A 17,682-nucleotide genomic window follows, 5' to 3' on the forward strand; every position below is an offset into this window, starting at 1 on the left:
GCACCTCATCCTTGGTTTTAATTAGGTAGATGTAACAGAACTTCGATAGATCATCTATAAATGTTACAAAGTATCTGTTACCTCCCCTAGAAGTTCTACCAGAGTCACAAACATCACTATGAATCAACTCTAATAGATCAGAATCCCTATTAACAGATTTAAAAGGCTTCCTAGGGAGTTTGGCTTCTACACAAGTTTGACATTTCTCATGGTTCTTGAGATCACTTTTTGGTATTAGATTTAGGTTCATAAGTTGCTTAATTGAATTATAATTTACATGACCTAATCTACCATGCCAAATAGAAGGAGGCTCTATATTCATAATCAAAGGATTTTCATTTATTGAAGGAGCTATTACATTCAATTTGAACAATCCTTCACTAAGGAATCCTTTTCCAATAAACATAACACCATGAGAAATTACAACCTTATTGGACTCAAAGACAAGACGAAAGCCTTGCTGGACAAGCAAAGAACCACTAATGAGGTTTCTCCTAACAACTGGAACATGTTGGACGCCGTGCAGTGACAGGACTTTTCCAGAGGTAAGCTTTAAGTCCACACGTCCTACTCCTAACACACGTGCCTCCGAGCTGTTTGCCATGATCACAGCTCCTCCACTTGAGATCTGGTAAGAAGAAAACCAGGAACGATCCGAACAAATATGAATACCAGCTCCGGTATCAATCCACCAATCTAGTGCTTGTAAAGTCATGTTAACTTCAGGAGTGAAGGAAACAGACCTGAAAGCTGTCTCAGAGGAGCCAGCGCCGGAAGTCACCATGTTGACTTGAGCACTGGATGTGTGTGGACCCTTCTTCTTAGATTGAAGAGGTGCAGTCTTCTTATAGAAGCACTGTGGAGACAAATGGTTGGTCCGACCACACACATAACAGAAACGAGCACCACCTTCCTCTTTCTTCTTCTTCTGCTCCTGGGATTGAATAGGCTTCCCATTGTAGTGGTGGTTAGGGTTTCTAGGGTTGTAGGGTTTCTTCTTGAAATTCTTACGGAAGGGTCGGTTCTGATTTTTCTTAGGAGGAGCTTCTACATTATATGCATTATTTTTAGATCCAGTAGAGGTATTATTTCTGAGCCTATGCTGCTCTTCAATCCTAATGGAGTTTAAGACTTGGGTTAGGGTGAGAATTCCTTGGGTATGGCTCAGGGTCTTAGCAAAATCAGACCAGGAAGTAGGTAGTTTATCTATCAAACAGGCTACCTGGAATGATTCATCCAAATTGGTTCCATTAGCCCTAAGCTGGTGGATCAGGGTTTCAAATTCATGAATTTGGTCATTCATAGGCTTTGAGTCCACCATCCTAAACTTATTGAAATCGGAGGCCTTGAACCTCTTTACCCCAGCATCATCAAGACCATATTTGCTATCTAGGGTGTCCCAGAGTTCTTTGGCACTCTTGGCTGTGTAATAGATATCATACAGCCTCTCAGAAAGAGCACCTAGAATTCTATGGATACAATGATAATCTATCTCATCAGGTGTCCTAGAGGGTGTGCTAGTGGAGGCAGAATGTTCAGTGTTGGAAGAGGTAGTTGGGTTGGACCCGTTATCAACTTCGATCGTACTTTCACCTATGGCTGAGATTAACCCTAATGTGGTGAGCCAGAACCGCATTTGGTTCTGCCACCTCCTAAAGTTATGGCCATCAAATTTTTCAGGTTTGGCACTAAGATGGTCACTAGTGTTTGAGGCCATAGGATCAGGGTTACAGAATAGTGACAGAAACCTGATTGAAATCAAAAAAATCTATGTCAAAAGATTGCAGTAATATTTATATTGAACTTTGGATGTCTAATTGATATATCCAAAAAACTAATAGCCAGATCAGCTCCAGATCGGTGGTGGAGCACTAGGCTCACTTAAGTACCAGCCTTTCTTAGGCACGTATGCCTTTTTGACAAGCTTTTCTTAGACACTATTAGTTAGTGGATATAATCACTAGAAATCACACAAATTCAATATTTAAAATAACCTAAATGCAAATTTAAATTAGATATTGTGGATTAACTAATTTCAAAATTTTTCGTTTGAATTTTCCGAATTAGCAATGATTGATTACTAATTTAGTAGTAGCAAATCAATTATTTTAATTGAGATCTAAAATATCAATTTAATGAATTATATGTTAGATTTGAATTATTGCCTTATTGAAATAATTGATTACTAATTTTATGGCAAATCAATTATTGTAATTAAGATCTAAAATGTCAATTCAGCGAATTAAAATATTTATTCCTTTATTAGAATAATTTATTGAGATCTAATAAGTCAATTCAATAGATTAACTATTATGTATCAACCAATTTCCGAATTTTCCGTTTGAATGGGATCTGGAAATTACTCCTTGAGAAGTCCAAATGGAGGTATAATAAACCTCTTGGAGGTTAACCAAATTATTAACTCTTTAGAATAATTTATTATTGATGATGTGCTAGCAAAAACAATTATTGCAATTAAAATCTAATATGCCACAATTGTAATAAAGAATTTAATTAATTATATATTACTAACAAAAATAAATACTTCTTTGGATTGTTAGCAATATATCTCCTAACTAAATAAATAAATCTATAAATTCAATTAATAAAAAAAAAATCTTAAAGGAAATAATATACATGCATATCATTCGGCATCCAAATAATTCTATTTTAATACAAAATAAATCTATTCTAGCACAAAGTAAATCTATGCATTTAATAAGTTTATATCATAGAATTTCAAATCCTACCAATCTACTAATATTAAATTAAAAATAAAGGTAGAAGAAAGTAGCCTGATTGAAAGCAGGTCGAAGCGCGTAGACGCTGTCCCAAAGAAGTATTTGCCCCCACGTACGGGTCACCGGCAATCCTTCTCGGAGATACGACGACCCTACAACCTCTTCTTCGGCACGTCTCGGAAGAAGTCAAAGCGAACCCGATCGAACTTGCAGATCCAGCAAAGAACGGAATAAAAAGAACTAAATAAACTGAATAAAAATGTAAAAATAAAATTTGGAAGTAGCTAAGAGGGAGAAGAATTTTTTCAGAATTTTTTTACTATTTTTTTGAAATTTTTCGTGCTTACAAAGAGATGAAATCAAGGGGTTTAAATAGGGGTTTTTACAGGGGCCGTTTGGTCATTTGCGGACGCGTTTTCAAACGCGTCCGTTTTCAAATGCGTAACGCCCGCTGGGCGTTACCTTTTTCTCAAACGCGCACGCGGCCCGAGATTTTGGCCGCGTGCGCATTTAAGTTTTTTTTTTTTCAACAACTTGCACTTATTTATAGCTCAAGGATCTTTTGTTGGCCTTTAAGAAATGCTTGCATTCCATTTAAGATACTCCAGGATCTGAGAGTTGTTTCATTGGAGTTCAAAGTATTCTGCTTCTTCATCATCTGCACTGATGAAGGTGGCAAACGGACTCAACATTTTGTCAATGAGCTTCAGAACCTGGATATAAATCGCATTTCAGGTCCAGAAACCAATTCCAGATGACATAGAACCTCCTCAAAGAGGAATTGGACATTCGATCAAAAAGAGAAAATATAGTCTAAAGCAGTCTTTAATCTGAAATGTGAGAACGCCTCAACGAGTATGTATGGACAAAAATCAGCATAGAATTCATATGGTTTGGAAGGGAAAATCAAGCTGATAAAAGTCAGCGAGCTTACATTTGAACAGTCCGATTGTCTTTTACTTCTCTCTCCCAAGCAATTACCATGATATCTGTCTGCAATTGCTTTAATGGAGGTTTTCATGGTTCACGGCATGCCACAGTGATGCCTACACTTGCATGTACATAAGCATGCCTTGAATTAATTATGTCCACGTCGAACTTCAGATACAAAAATGGATACAGACGGATTATATCAACCAATTTTCAATTCTAGTTTTTGTATTCTTTTTTTAGACCATAAGTTGAAGCTGGCCTAAATGATACAATTTGGATGGCATGCCAGAAACAATTGTAAGGATGGTAGTGATTCATATCTAAGCTTCGGACTCTTGGAACATCTTGATGACAAGATAAATCAAGTTTAGGTGATGACTGGTGTATGACGACTCTAATCTCTGCTCTTCCACTGGAAATAATGCCCACAGAATGGATCGCCACCTTGGTATGGCCCTTCATGGATCTTTATATTGCCCTGTTTGTATATCATCTCTTTTGGTGATCCCAGGAAAGAAAAATCCACATCAAGAATACGTCTGGATATTACAATTGTGCGAGCAACATCAGGGATCATATTTTCCTAAAGATATGTTTTGAGAAACTTGTCAGTTCTAATAAGCTTACTGAAGGAACAAAAGTGCACAATCTCTTTTGGTGGAATGAAAAGAGTAGGAAGCGTGCTTTGGTACTTTCCTTTACCCCTTATACCTTGCTATTCGGAACTTTAGGCTCAGGATATGCAATTCTTAAAGAAAAGATCCATCTCTTTTAATGGAATATTTATAACGAAATTGCATTACTAAATGCCCTCTAACCTCATACTCCAGTTGCTCTTTTCTGATGAGATATGAAGGACACCTCATGCGAAGTTCTACACTTGGATAGCAAACCATACGAAGGCACCCCAAGGAAGAGTAACAAGAAATAGACCATCCCAAGTCAATAGAGAAGCAACAGGGGAAACAGCTGCAGATAAGATCGCCTAAAGCTGCTTCCATTTCTTTTTCTTTTCTTCGTAGCATATATGCAAGGATTGGAGTCCCAGTGCCTTTGCAATACGAAATGTAAGGTGATACATGAAAAGAGGCCTTGAGGCCAGGGGTTACAAAGTTGAGACAGGAGGGGAAGGAGGCAAATAAACTATTTTTTGAGAACTACAGTAGCATTTGTTCCATTGGAGTTAAAGAAAGCAAGGCATTCTACCATCTCCATATATGGTGTCAAGTAGAGCTAATCAATGCTTTCAAAGAACCGGTCATCTACAGTTCTACTTAATGCCTGGAATTCACCCAATCACCATCGAATGGTTTAAACTTGAGCTGCAGGAGAAACTCTCTGTAGACTCTAACGAGGTGCTGAAGTATTTGGTGTTCCCACTAATCATGCTGTCATCCATGGCAAGTTTCTGAAGTAACCCAGGGATGGGGGGCATGCCGACATTCCAAAGTCCTTCCAATTGTTGAACAACCTGTCCCATTGTTGGCCTACTGCTCTCTTGATCCTGAATACACCAACAAGCAATTCTACAAGCTCGGTTAAGCTCTTCCATTTTAGCATTACCCTCCAACTTCTCATCTAGTAAGCAAAGAACGTCACCTTCATGGAGTTTCAGCGCAGCCCAGAGTGGAAAATAAACAAACTTCCCGTCTTCCGATCTGTCTGTGTTTCTCCTGCCTGAGATTATTTCGAGAAGCATCAAACCATAGCTATAGACATCAGCTTTCGGAGTGACGGCAGAGCCGGCCGAGAACCCAACAACTATGGCGGATAAGACCGAAAAGAACTGAATCTTAAACATGGAAACTTAAAAATTACAATGAGCGATCACAATATTTAACTCGAATATATAAATATAACCAAAAAAAATATTGAAATAATTAGTCCTCCTATAATTTAACAAGGCTCAGCAGTGTAGGAGTCTAATTTAAGTTTAAAGCTGACTTCATTGCTCCAAGATATTCAGCATGAAACTAACGTTTTATGGTTTGATATCAGCTGGAAGAAGGAATATGATATCAAATCAGGTGGCACCACATGATGCGCACGAGAGGCACTAATCAAGGTATAACCTTTTTGTCAATTTAACGTGCGTGATGGATCTCGCAAATTCTTAGAGGGTTCAGCTTGTACCTTTTACGTGAAAGAACAATTGTTCTTCTTTCACCGCATCAACCATTAGATCGTATCTTATACAAATCTCAAAGCAATCTAACCACTTCATGCCATCCACCTACATAGATCTTGAAACGGCGAGACACGATCCAATAGATCGGATGTTGCACAAATCTCAAAGCATTCTAACTTTTTTTTTTTTTTTTTGCCATTGCCCTATATAGATCTTGAAACGGCGAGGCATGACCCAATAGTTAACGCCATTGAAAAAAAAAGGCGAATCTTTCTTTCGTGCACGGAAGGTGCAACACCCCAAATAAAATCGGTATACCAAACTTACATAGTTGCGTGTGCACTGATAATTTTGAAAAATTATGCCTTGCACCATATGTTTGCACCATATGTTCCAGAACGGCGGTATACCATACCAATCACGTCGCCTCTTTTCTGTTGGCCAATCACTATGGATGAGATGATTGATACGGTGTACAACCACATGGTGCTTGAAGTATAAGATATAATTTTTTAATAAATTCGGCCATAAATTGGTTGATTTTTTTTTTGTACTTAATTCAGGCTCGAAGTTATGCTTTGAGATCCACGTCCAATGCCACGTGTTGGAAGCTCCTGGCGCCCTCACGCGGTCCCTCCATGCCATGCCACCGTGTGTGATATAGCATTGTCCTAATCCTAAGCCGCGAGACCAGGGCCGAGGACTGGGTATGGGCCCCAACAATTTGACCCCTCGAGACTTAAGGCTCAGTTACAGGCCCTGTAAGCGAAGTACGGTGCTGGTTATAAGTCTTACTCCACATAGATCAAACTTGGTGGCTGTCAATCCAACAGCATGCAGACAACATTTGACCATCCCTCGATTCCTATATCCTAACCGAGAGATAGAATAAACACAATTAGGGCCCAAGTAATCTTGTTTTCCCTGTTTTAAGCATTCTGGCCCCTATATATTCTGCGCCAAAACAAAAACCATTAACCCTTGAAATGAATCTTCTACAAAAACGAAAAAAAGATGATTTGAAGATCGATGTTCTACCATCCCTTCTGTTATGTCGATGGTCTATTCATCTGGGTTTGAATGTTCATTGCTGCATTGTGATATCTCAAGCTTTAATTTTCTATAGATCTTCCATGCATGTGGTTCAGTTCTAGCCTATTTAAGACATGATTTGGCTGGCCATAGGCCTGTACGACGGAGAGGAACAAATCAAACTTGTATTTGCAATAAAATGTTAGCTAATAAAATATTATTTAGATTTCTTGATCCTATATAAGCATTCAAGATTTATCCTAGCTGATGTGGGCCGATGAGAATATCTCAATTCAAGATGCTAATCTGCAATTACAACTGAAGCTTGAATTAGTAGTCATATTCCTCTAATTAGCAACCAAAGATTCCAAAGCATAATTATAATGCAAGTGCTTCATCCACCCTTTCTCTCAGAAACAGATATTAGTGCAGAGGTTGTTCACTGGGAGATTGGGATGACTTGTAGAAGGCTATGAACTATTGGAAGTACTATTGTACGAATGAGTTCGTAAAGCGAATAGAAGATCCAAATGCCCTTCTAAAATGCTTATTAATTTGTCTGTATTTGGCTTGAAATAATACCCTCCACAACTTAATTGATTTTGTTGTCGATGAAACAGAGCTAATCAATTATGACAAATAACACAGTCAGTTCACATGAGTGCATCTGAGAAGAGAGTCTCTAGGTTCTCTAGCTTTGTACAAAGGTTTGCAATAACACCAACTACAGAAATAAAAACAAAAGGAATGGCAATGAAGTAATCCAATACCATGAAAATCCTTCAAGCCTGAGCAGAAGACAAAACTGGGTGCGCCATGCAGCAAGCTTCATAGAGAAAAAGAAGCACAACCCCCCCTCATCTCAGGAATCCACATTCAATCCAATTTTTAATTCCTGGGCTTCTGATACAGATCACTCGAACAAAAAAAGAGAGAGATGATCATACACTACAAGAATAGTAGACTCGATAGAAAGACTCCAACGATTTGAAGGAGCAGCATGGTGCCACGGAAACTGCGAGGGTGTCCAGATTCAGCCGAGGTGGAATTTGAGGAGGGTGCCAGTGATGAGCTATTCAAGAAGGTTCCATTCTTTCCGCCGCTGCACATGAGAAACAAACATCTCCTCAATTTCATGGCTGTAAAGCTGGATTGACTTCCAAAAGCATGCAACTCTGTTCTCCAAAAGCAAATGACAACACTACTACTCCAGATCCCAAACCATAGGACAACCAATAGCTCAAGTTAGCCTAACCTCAAACAAAGTTTTAAAATTCGGTTCTGGCACGCCGAGTAACGGAGTTTCGAACAAACAAGTCAGAAAAAAAAGAAAAAAAATAAAAATATTCAAGGAAACTTATTCACATCATTTGATTGTGGTTAAAAAAAGTTATCTAGGATCATAATTTATTTAGTTTAGATAAGTTTCAAGCTGAAATTAAACTATGGTGAAGCTTAACAATGAATATATCCCGATCCCAATAATGTTCTAATCTCTTGAGTAAATTGCCAATATCACTCAATCAAGCATGAACTATCCAGAAAAAAGTACTAAGAGAATGAAATATAATAGAGGTGGCTATCATCAACATCATGTGGGTGAGAAAACTAATGGGGATGAGAATAATAATGAGATAGCTCAGCATCGATCCATATAATTATGGAATGATATATCTCTTAGATATTAAAAAAAAAGTTTATAAAATATTGTTATTTTATAATATATCCATAAAATATTGCAAAGTACTATGACATGGACTATTTTAGAGGTGTTTGAATAAATTGAAAATTGGCACCATATAACCTAAGGACTTAAATAAACAAAGATATGACTAAATTGTCATATTAAAGAGTAAAATGAATTCATAAAAAAAGCATCTATGACTATTTTTAGTAAATTTCTGCCAAAATGGACCAAGATCGCCGACCGAACCAGTTAGTTTAGGCTGAAATTGACCGAAATCCGAAATTGCGGGTCAAGTTCGGTTCTCTCTCAGCAGAAACCAATCAGATTCTGCCGCAACTTAAAATCTTGCTCTCAAAGAATCAAATATGGCTTTAAAAGGTCTTAGATGTGGAACAAGAAGAAAGTACAACTCTTAGGCACAAAGGCCTTCTATCACAGAATTATTTTTACAAGGGCATCCACCTCAAGGAAGTAACAACAAATTCTCAAGTATCATTTTCAAATACACAGAGCAGAGGCAAAGTATATTTTCTAGAGGATTAGGCTTAATAACTGCTAACCAGAATACACTAATGAAGTGTATCAGAAAAATCTTTTGCTTCACAATATCCACCTAGAAGCTTTATTTGAGGCGTTTGAATTGCTTTGTTCAATGGTATCAGACTTCTTATTCTATGAAACAACAGATGCAACTTCCTTGTAGAATGCCGGATTTGGATTTTGGCTCCTATTCCCTTTTTTTTCCCCAGGGAGGGGGGGTTACAGTGGAGACAAGGTCTCAATTAAAATCTGAAAAGTTACAATTACAGCTACCGATTTGGCTCTTGAAACCAACTTCTCAGAAAACAAGGGAGTATGTCAGTAGAAGAGCTCCAAGAATAATGCACAGTATCATGTTAGCATATCATAGAACATCTTTTATTTTACAAACACCTTTTCAAATCCTAAATCAAAATATCTAAGTTATTTGATTGTACTAAACAGGAGAAAGAAAGGGAAAAGTATGCAATCTTCTCTACCATTTCCTTTCTCCTTTACTAATAAATAAATATTAAAAATATGCCAGACTCCCATATCAGTTGGATGATTATACTCTCGCGATTTACGCTAGTATGTATTTTTGGTCCATTTTTTTGGTAAAATGTATTTTTGGTCTTTACACTAGTATGTATTTTTGGTCCATTTTTTTGGTAAAATGTATTTTTGGTCTTTACCGCTGCACTTGATATTATGCAATGCTCACTCCCACAGGCCAGGCCAACAAAAACAAATCGATTGCATATGGCTGTTTCTTCTACCATCTAACATATTTCTTTAAAAGAAAAAAACAAGTATATGAGAAAGCAACACTGATATTAACACTAGTCATTCATAAGCAATTGAAATTTTCACAGGAGTAAAAGCAGCATACCTTCCAGAAAATATACAGTCACCATGACCTGCATCAAAGGAAATGCCCAGACATAAGAAGCACATACAACTTTTTTAAATAATTAGTCCTCGCCCTCTAAGATCAGTACATTTATAAATGAATCTACTTCCTGAACATTATATACTTTGATGACAAAAAGCTTTTATATTAATTGCATGCATGTGCAGACAGTGTGCATACGGACATTTTTTTAATAAGTTTAGTTTCTGCATGCAAGAACACAGCAAAAGCAAGTCTAACAACTTTTTGGAACCAAAATGTTTGTAATACACCAATCAAACTAGATAGCGCACATTCGCAATATATTGTTGCACTCTGAGCTAAAACTGCCTAATTATATGATAAAAACATAAAATGGCTCATGCATGGTATTTGAAAAAAACTCTCACTACAATTACTAATACGTAGCAAAACTAAATAGTGTACAATTGCAACTTTTCCCTGTATACCCTCCTTATAGATGCTCACAAGCATATAGTTCCCCCATCTCAACGGAGTAAGCGCCTGCCAGTGCCAGATTTGTGGTGCTCGAGATTGGTGCTATGCTGGCATACAGTTAATATACATATTCATGACTATGCCCAAAGCATCTTAAACCAATTCAGCTACACAATGTTAGATGGTAGGCATAGAATTAGTGTGCCAAATTAATGGCAAAAGGGATGCTGATCGATATATTTTATATAGAAACATTCTATCAAATTTAAATAACTGAGGCATGAATGCACAAAAACCTTACTCTCATCCAGAGCTTTACTAAATGAGCTCTTCCAAGATGCTTAGAAAGCGAAGTGCATATATCGATCTAATAGCATATGGTAAGTAAGGATGCGAAAAACCTCTGGCACCGAGTGGGTAGAAAACTAAATTCAAGCCTGAAAGTTCGACGTGCATGCGAGCGAGCGAGCAAGAGAGAGAGCGAGAGAGAGCTTCCTTACTTGGATCTGTTGTCGTGATGGTGGCAACGCCATTGAAATTGCACGTCCCTGAAGCCATCCCCATCCCATGGTAATACTCATTGAAGGCATACGTCGCATGCGCCTCCACCGTGTCAGGATCATAGCAGGGCCGACCCTGCATCAGCACATTGCAATCCACCTTCCCCGGACCGCACGCCCAGTCGAGCGCCGCCTGCAGCAGCTTCGCATCCGCCCCCTCCGTCGCAATGCAGTACGTCTGGTTCGTTGTGTCATTTGCCAGCAACACCCCGGACCCCGTGAGGTGCAGCGTGTAAACCGGCATCCCATTCGCATCGAACAGCCCCCAGTTGCGCTCCGACAGCACCCCGGGCCGCTGGTCCTCGTCGTAGAGCTCATAAATATAGGTCGGGACGGGGATGCCAGGGTGCTTGGGGGTGCCGGTGCTGTTGGTCACGTGATGGATGAGGTTGCTGTTGTAGGTATCGGCGTTGTCGGCGGTCGCGTCGGGCTCTTCCGAGGGGTCGCCCTTGTGGGGCCAGCCGGACTCGAGGACGACGACGGGGACGTTGGTGACGTTGAGATAAGCCATGGCGAAGTAGGCGGCGTCGACGACGGCGTCGAAGACGTTAGTATAGTGAAGGAGCGTGTTGGCGTCCACGGCCTCCTTGTTCGGAGGCAGCGGGCGGAAGAGCGCGTAGTCCAGAGGGATGACGCCGTTGGAATGCATGTAGTCGTAGTAGGGATAGACGTTGAGCATAAGGTAGGAGTCGGTGGACTGGAGGAACTTGAGCATGGGGACCATGATCGGCTCTAGCGAGCGGTTGAAGAAGGCTTGGGACGGGGGGAAGGAGTCGAGGATGATGGAAGAGGAGTGCGGGGTGGAGACTTTGATCTGGCGGTCGAGGTTGGCGGCGACGAGAGCGGAGTGGACATAGCGGAGGGCGGAGACGAGGAGGGTGGCGGCGTTGGGGAGGGCGGTAAGGACCTCGGAGCCGACGGCGACGGCGGTGATGTTGACGGCGGGGACGTGGGCGACCACGTTCCGGGAGACCCAGTTGGCGGCGGTGGCGTTGGACTGGCCGACGGCGAGGAGCTGCTCGTTGGGAACAGACACGGTGACGCGGATGCCGGAGTTGGCGAGCGCTGCCAGCATGGCCGGGTCCGCGTCGTACATCCGCACGTGCTGGATCTTCTGCGACTTCAGCAGCGCCACCACCTGCGTCGGCGACGGCATGTCCGACAGCGCCGTCCCGATGTTCACCCCGATGTACGCCCCTGCGCACGTTAGCCCAAAAACCATCAGCAAATACTAAAATGCGCACTTATAAAACATGGCATTAATTGATTTATTATTTGAAGAAAAAGAGAAAAAGGAGAGAAAAGAAAAGGACTCGTTTATGATGATGATAGCTATATATGCTAACGTGGTCCAGCGGAACAGAAACCGAAGACCAGCCGACGGACCAACAAGCTGGCCGGGGGAGACAAGTGGGTACGGACGTCACGTGTGGACAGAGTGCTACAATGACACAGCGGAGATCCGCCGTTCATTCCGCGGTCTTCGATCATCCGAACGATGGAAACCGCATAGAGATTTCTATACAACCGTCTGCCCAGATTGGGCCCACTGGTCCCGCGAAGGTGGCGTGATCGGAATCCGCCACCGCGAACAAAATTTCGCACAGATATCGAGGCATCGTTGAAGCTAAAGGGGCGGATCAGAAAAACAAATATGCCGGACACGAACCCAATTGTTCAAATTTACCTAATCTAATTGATCCAACAGGACGAGGATGAAGGCACAAAGCATTCGGAACATTGGCCGCTGATTAAAGCTCTGGTAGTGGGACACTGCAAGGATCTCGGTGACGGGATCATCATCATCCTCATGGGCCAATCACACGGTGCAGGAGTGTACGTATGACATTAAAGATATGTCAGGTAAAGTTGGCATAAGGGACGTCTTTCCAACTCCGTATCGCCCACAAGATTTGAATACTGGTTCTAAAGTTCGGCGCCAATGTGATCAAGAGAGAGAGACCAAAACATGGGACCCAGCTGATTAGTTTCAGGTCTGTTTGTGGGGGCCCACTAGCCTGTTGCCGAGGAAATTGTCGATGTTTAAAGATCGGGTCTCCTTGATTATTATTTTTTTTATTCTAAAAGAGAAACGCAGGAGAACCTGGACCGGACCCCACCACTGCTGTATCGCACTCAATCGCATCACAAACATGAGTGGTCAGACGAACTCGGGCTCCGAAACGAGTGATTTTTTTTTTTTTTTGCAAGAACCATGCGAACAAGTGTCAAAGACCGAGATTTAGAATACTTATGCAGAATTAAAAATTTAAATAATATTTTTTAATTAGTTATTTGAGATAAGATCTTAACTTATTACAAGAGATACAGCACAGATTCATTAAAACCGATCAGACCGATAATAAAATTTGTAATTAAATTTAAATAAATTTAAACTTCTAGCATTAAAAAAAATATTGAATAAATTTTAAATATTTATAAAAAATCGAGAAATCCAAATAATATATTTTAACTAGCCATTCTGTATAAAGTCTTAAGTTGTTACATTTTTTAAATCAAAAATCTGCCTAAAATGTTCACTATTTTATCCCAATATTAAAGACTAATTTAATATGCTATACCATAAGAGAACACAACATCAATGGTCAACCTATCACCCCCAAAATCAAATAGAAAGGTGCTGGTTTTCCCTAGCGTGGATTAAAACTTCCCGACCAGCTCGGAAGTGGGGTGGGGTGTTTACTAACTTAGGAGTCCATAGTTCCTTTTGACTGATATATTAGTTCATAGTTATCTAAGTTATAGAGCAAGGAATGGTAGCCGAGTGATATACCTTGTCCGGTGACAAGTTGTTAAAGGTTCCACTAGAGCTTAGAAGACCGAGTAATGTCAGCCCCAATAAATTACACCAAATATAACCAGCAACCAGCCTACCACTTGAGTTAATATGACAGTGTAGTACTCGATTGGACAAGTAAGATAGACTTGGGAAAGACGAAACCAATCAGTCAAAGTGCCATTTCTTCTTCCACAAAAATAAAAGAAAAGACCCCACCCCCCAAGTCTACAGAACTGCAAACACTGGACTGAAATAAAAATACAGGGTGGAAACAACTAATGCGAAAAATCTGCAGAACATCTGAATCTTGGAATAGATGAGAACACAACGAGAGGGCTTTTACAAAGCCCATCATACTCGGTTAAGATTGCTCGCATGATACAAAAATGCCGAAGAAAAAAATCCAAAGATTTAGCTTTTTTAACCAAAAATAGAAGAGAGAAATCTAGCTGCACACCAGAGCAGAGATCAAAGAGGCAAATGAAATGCCCCGAAAAAAGCTCGAAAACTGAATCGAAATAAAAGAAGACAAAGAGAGAAAATATATCTTGGCATTATTAAAAGAAGAGAAACCGAACCTTCGTCAGCATGAACCACCGAGATCGCCAGAAGCAAAAGGAGAAACGGCGCCATCGATTCCATCAATTTCCCTTCAAAGGAAGAACGCTCCTTCCCTCCAATCGCATAAAACAGTCGACTTGTGAGGATTAAAGCTAGATAAAAAAGCAGGAACAGAGAGCTCGAAGAGATCAGCGGAGGAGGAGAACAGGGGAAAAAGAGAAACAGAGCACGAAGGGGAAAAAACAGCCCCTCTTTCCGCCACTTCACAAAAGAACTCAAGAAAAAAAAAACAGAAAAATATCCGTAGAAGAAGCTGGAAGGAAGAAATCTGAGAAGAGGAAGGAGGTGTTAAAGAAAAAAAGAAAAAAAAAGAAGCCTTTTTTCCCCTGGTTTGGAGTGAGCTTGGAGGAACGAAACGGAGGAGAATATAGAAAAGACCAGGCTTTTACTTAAGTAGGGGACCAAGAAGGGGTGGGGGGCTGGTAAGGGTCTGTCTTCTTCCAGGCACTCCCATCCCATCGATCACATGTCGTCTGTCAGGTACTGGACGGCACAGATTCCGCCGAACATCGGATCGTATGGCGGACGGAGGCGATGGATCCAGATGTGGGACTAGTTAGCCGTTTCGAGGTACTGCTGAGGCACGCAGGCCATGGGACGGAAGTAGGCCCCACAGGGGCCAATGGGTGACGTGGCAACCAGCTTGAAACAACGGCCATATTTCAGAAATGGACACGGCTTTTCCAATTTTTTATTGTTATTTTTAGATTCTGGCGTCGTTGGGACGGGGCAATGGGCGTGTACGAGTGAGAGACCCCGGCGAGGGGGAACGGTCTCTTGGGAAAGGTGGCCCGCACGAATCACGAGGGTACTTTTGGATTGATGTGATGGTGGTGGATTGTGGGGATGGAGGCCCGGTCTATTGGGTTCTTTTTTTTGTAGCCGTTGGACGACGGTTTCGTTTACCGAGCCTGGGTTCCAGAGCAGGACTGGGCTGGCCGAACTTTTGGCTCCGGGCTGGTGTTCCGTTGTTCCGCGCATGGCCTGAACAAGATGCGGAGATCAAAAAGCCGATCCGGCCGAGCACGAGTGAATTCAAACTAATTTTCGGCACGTTAGCCGGAAGAAAGAAACGTCTGATGTGTAATGAATGGGTAGGACGTAAAGGAATCATTTTGTTTGATGTGAATTATGTCAGGGTTTTGCTACGTGCCCTCTCTTGCTCCATCCTGCTACTACACTGATGCTGGTGTGCTCGACCCTGCACCACTGTTCAACTTCTCCCTTATGCCAAACCCAATCATATTTTCTCATACTCATCCTACTCCATTGCCATTGGTGAACCCTTGCTGAATCCAGATTGCTGGGAAACAGAAGCTAGGCCAAGGTAAAGGAATAAAGAGGAAGAGAGGAGGATAATGGAGACACATCAATCCATTATTATGAAAACCAAGTCAAATGCACATGCATGTTACGTGCCAGAGTTTTATCAGTAACATGAGCTAGTGATACGCATCACCTCCACAACAATTCCATCACTTCTAAGTTCCATCTTTATTGATAAAAACTGGGTGACTCCTTGTAGCCCCATTCTATCATCAAAAAAAAAAAAAACATGATTCCATTACCTTTCTCTTTGCCCATTTTTGCCAACAGTTGATCGTAAGACTCTTGAACAAAAAACAACAGGTGAGGCGCCTTTAAGCCTTCTCACCACCGGAAAAAAAAAAAGCAAATAAAGAGTAGCAAGTGACCAGCTGAAGAAATTGAGAGATTATGATGCCATCCCTAACAATCTATCGTAGATTAGAATCAAGACAAGCATACTCTTACATATACCTCAAACTCAACTGCACCTTCGTCGATGGCAAAATAATAGGATCTATGTTTAAGAATCATCTCCATGCATTCACCACAGCTTTTGAGGTTCTTCCTAAAAGTGAACAATATTGGCTTTTGGTCCTCCTAGAAGCCGAAAACCTTCATTTGGCAAAAGCTCTAATTTAAAGTTTCTTCCTAAAATTGGTTTTTGAAGCTCAGGTGTAACCAAAATACCTATGAACTCTATACTATATCACATCAATATAAAAATAATACTATAATATAATAGTATTATAATATTACTCTAAATTAATATTATCGTGATCATATATTATAATAACATCATACCATCTAATAATGTATTAATATGCAATAATAATAGCCGCAATACTTTATATCAAAATATTGTATTATAGTTATTACTAATAATAGAGACATTATATTATACTATATGATATCATACCATATCATATCATTACATCATTATAACAGCAATATAATATCATATTAGATTTTTTTATGTATTATTTATATTATTATAATAATATTATTATAATATTAATTATAATATTATAATATAAATATATTATACTAATACTATAACAATATTATCATTATTATATCATAATAATTATTTTTTAATATTGGTAACATTATTATATTGGTATAATATTGTACTATTATATTACAATATTAGCCTATTCAAAATAAATATTCTATAAATTAAAATAATTTATAATAATAGTTGTTGATAAAACAAAGAGTTAAAATATTGTAAGTGCCATACAATGTATTTTATTGTTATTCTCTTGTACTAAAAGCATGTTCTCAATTTAATTACCTTACATATATTAAACTTTTAAGGTATATTAAAATGTAGTTACCAAATAGTAAAAATGGGTTTACTAAATACTTTACTTTCAAAAGCTTTGCTGCTAACAATAATTTGAATACGGGTAGATCCATCAAATCATATCAATGCAAAGCCAACCGAAAGACTTTTTTTTGAATGCACACAATCAATTTGTGATAAAAATAGTTCATATGTTAGAGTTTCTTATAACAAAATTCATGGGATACCTTTAGACTCATCCAAATAGCACAGCACATGAGCTTGTTTTTCATCTCAAATAAATGCAATCATACTCATCCAAGTCAAAAGAATTACGAAATATTTAGGCTCCATTTAGATAATCCAATAGGATCGGGCTAAATTTCTTACTGAAGATCTATCTAGCTATTTTTATAGAATTAGGCTGAAAACTTTTGTAAGCTTTATGAATCGAGCCATCCAGCATAACTCTGTATCAACCAAATTATACTCGACACAAATTGCATGAAAAAACAAAATTATTTTATTTAAAAGCTAAAATCTGGGCAGAATTTGGATAAACTCTTGAAAAATGCAAGCTAGATAGACCAGCAAAATTTTTCGTCTAATTTTGTAGAAATATTCAAATAAATCTTAAATTAAATTTATGAATTGGGATGCGCATAAAAAATGATCCCTATTTATGTTCTTATTTTTTAAATTTTTATTTTTATTTTT

The 17,682-nt window shown here is 39.4% G+C and overlaps 1 protein-coding gene across 1 annotated transcript; it reads right to left on the reverse strand.

Annotated features, from left to right (window-relative positions):
- Positions 1 to 7,502: 7,502 nt before the first annotated feature.
- Positions 7,503 to 14,899, reverse strand: LOC103716286 (glucan endo-1,3-beta-glucosidase 3-like). Its single transcript, XM_008804226.5, has 4 exons — positions 14,330 to 14,899; positions 10,892 to 12,148; positions 9,933 to 9,960; positions 7,503 to 7,936 (listed from the first exon to the last, which is right to left on the reverse strand). The coding sequence occupies exons 1-4, from the start codon at positions 14,391 to 14,393 to the stop codon at positions 7,783 to 7,785; spliced, it is 1,503 nt and encodes a 500-aa protein (XP_008802448.1). The 5' UTR covers positions 14,394 to 14,899; the 3' UTR covers positions 7,503 to 7,782.
- Between the last annotated feature and the right edge of the window lie 2,783 nt (positions 14,900 to 17,682).

The sequence above is a fragment of the Phoenix dactylifera genome, chromosome 12, assembly GCF_051530095.1.
Source record: "Phoenix dactylifera cultivar Ajwa chromosome 12, Ajwa_hap1_PhDact_Kaust_v1.1, whole genome shotgun sequence".
In the NCBI taxonomy this organism is placed as follows: Eukaryota; Viridiplantae; Streptophyta; class Magnoliopsida; order Arecales; family Arecaceae; genus Phoenix; species Phoenix dactylifera.

Excerpts from the sequence above, each read along its gene's own strand:
- LOC103716286 (XM_008804226.5), bottom strand. The coding sequence starts at position 14,393 with ATGGAATCGATGGCGCCGTTTCTCCTTTTGCTTCTGGCGATCTCGGTG. Across the intron at positions 9,961-10,891 it reads CATCACGACAACAGATCCAA|GTCATGGTGACTGTATATTT; the intron begins GTAAGGAAGCTC and ends CCTTTGATGCAG. Across the intron at positions 7,937-9,932 it reads GACTGTATATTTTCTGGAAG|CGGCGGAAAGAATGGAACCT; the intron begins GTATGCTGCTTT and ends TCTCATGTGCAG.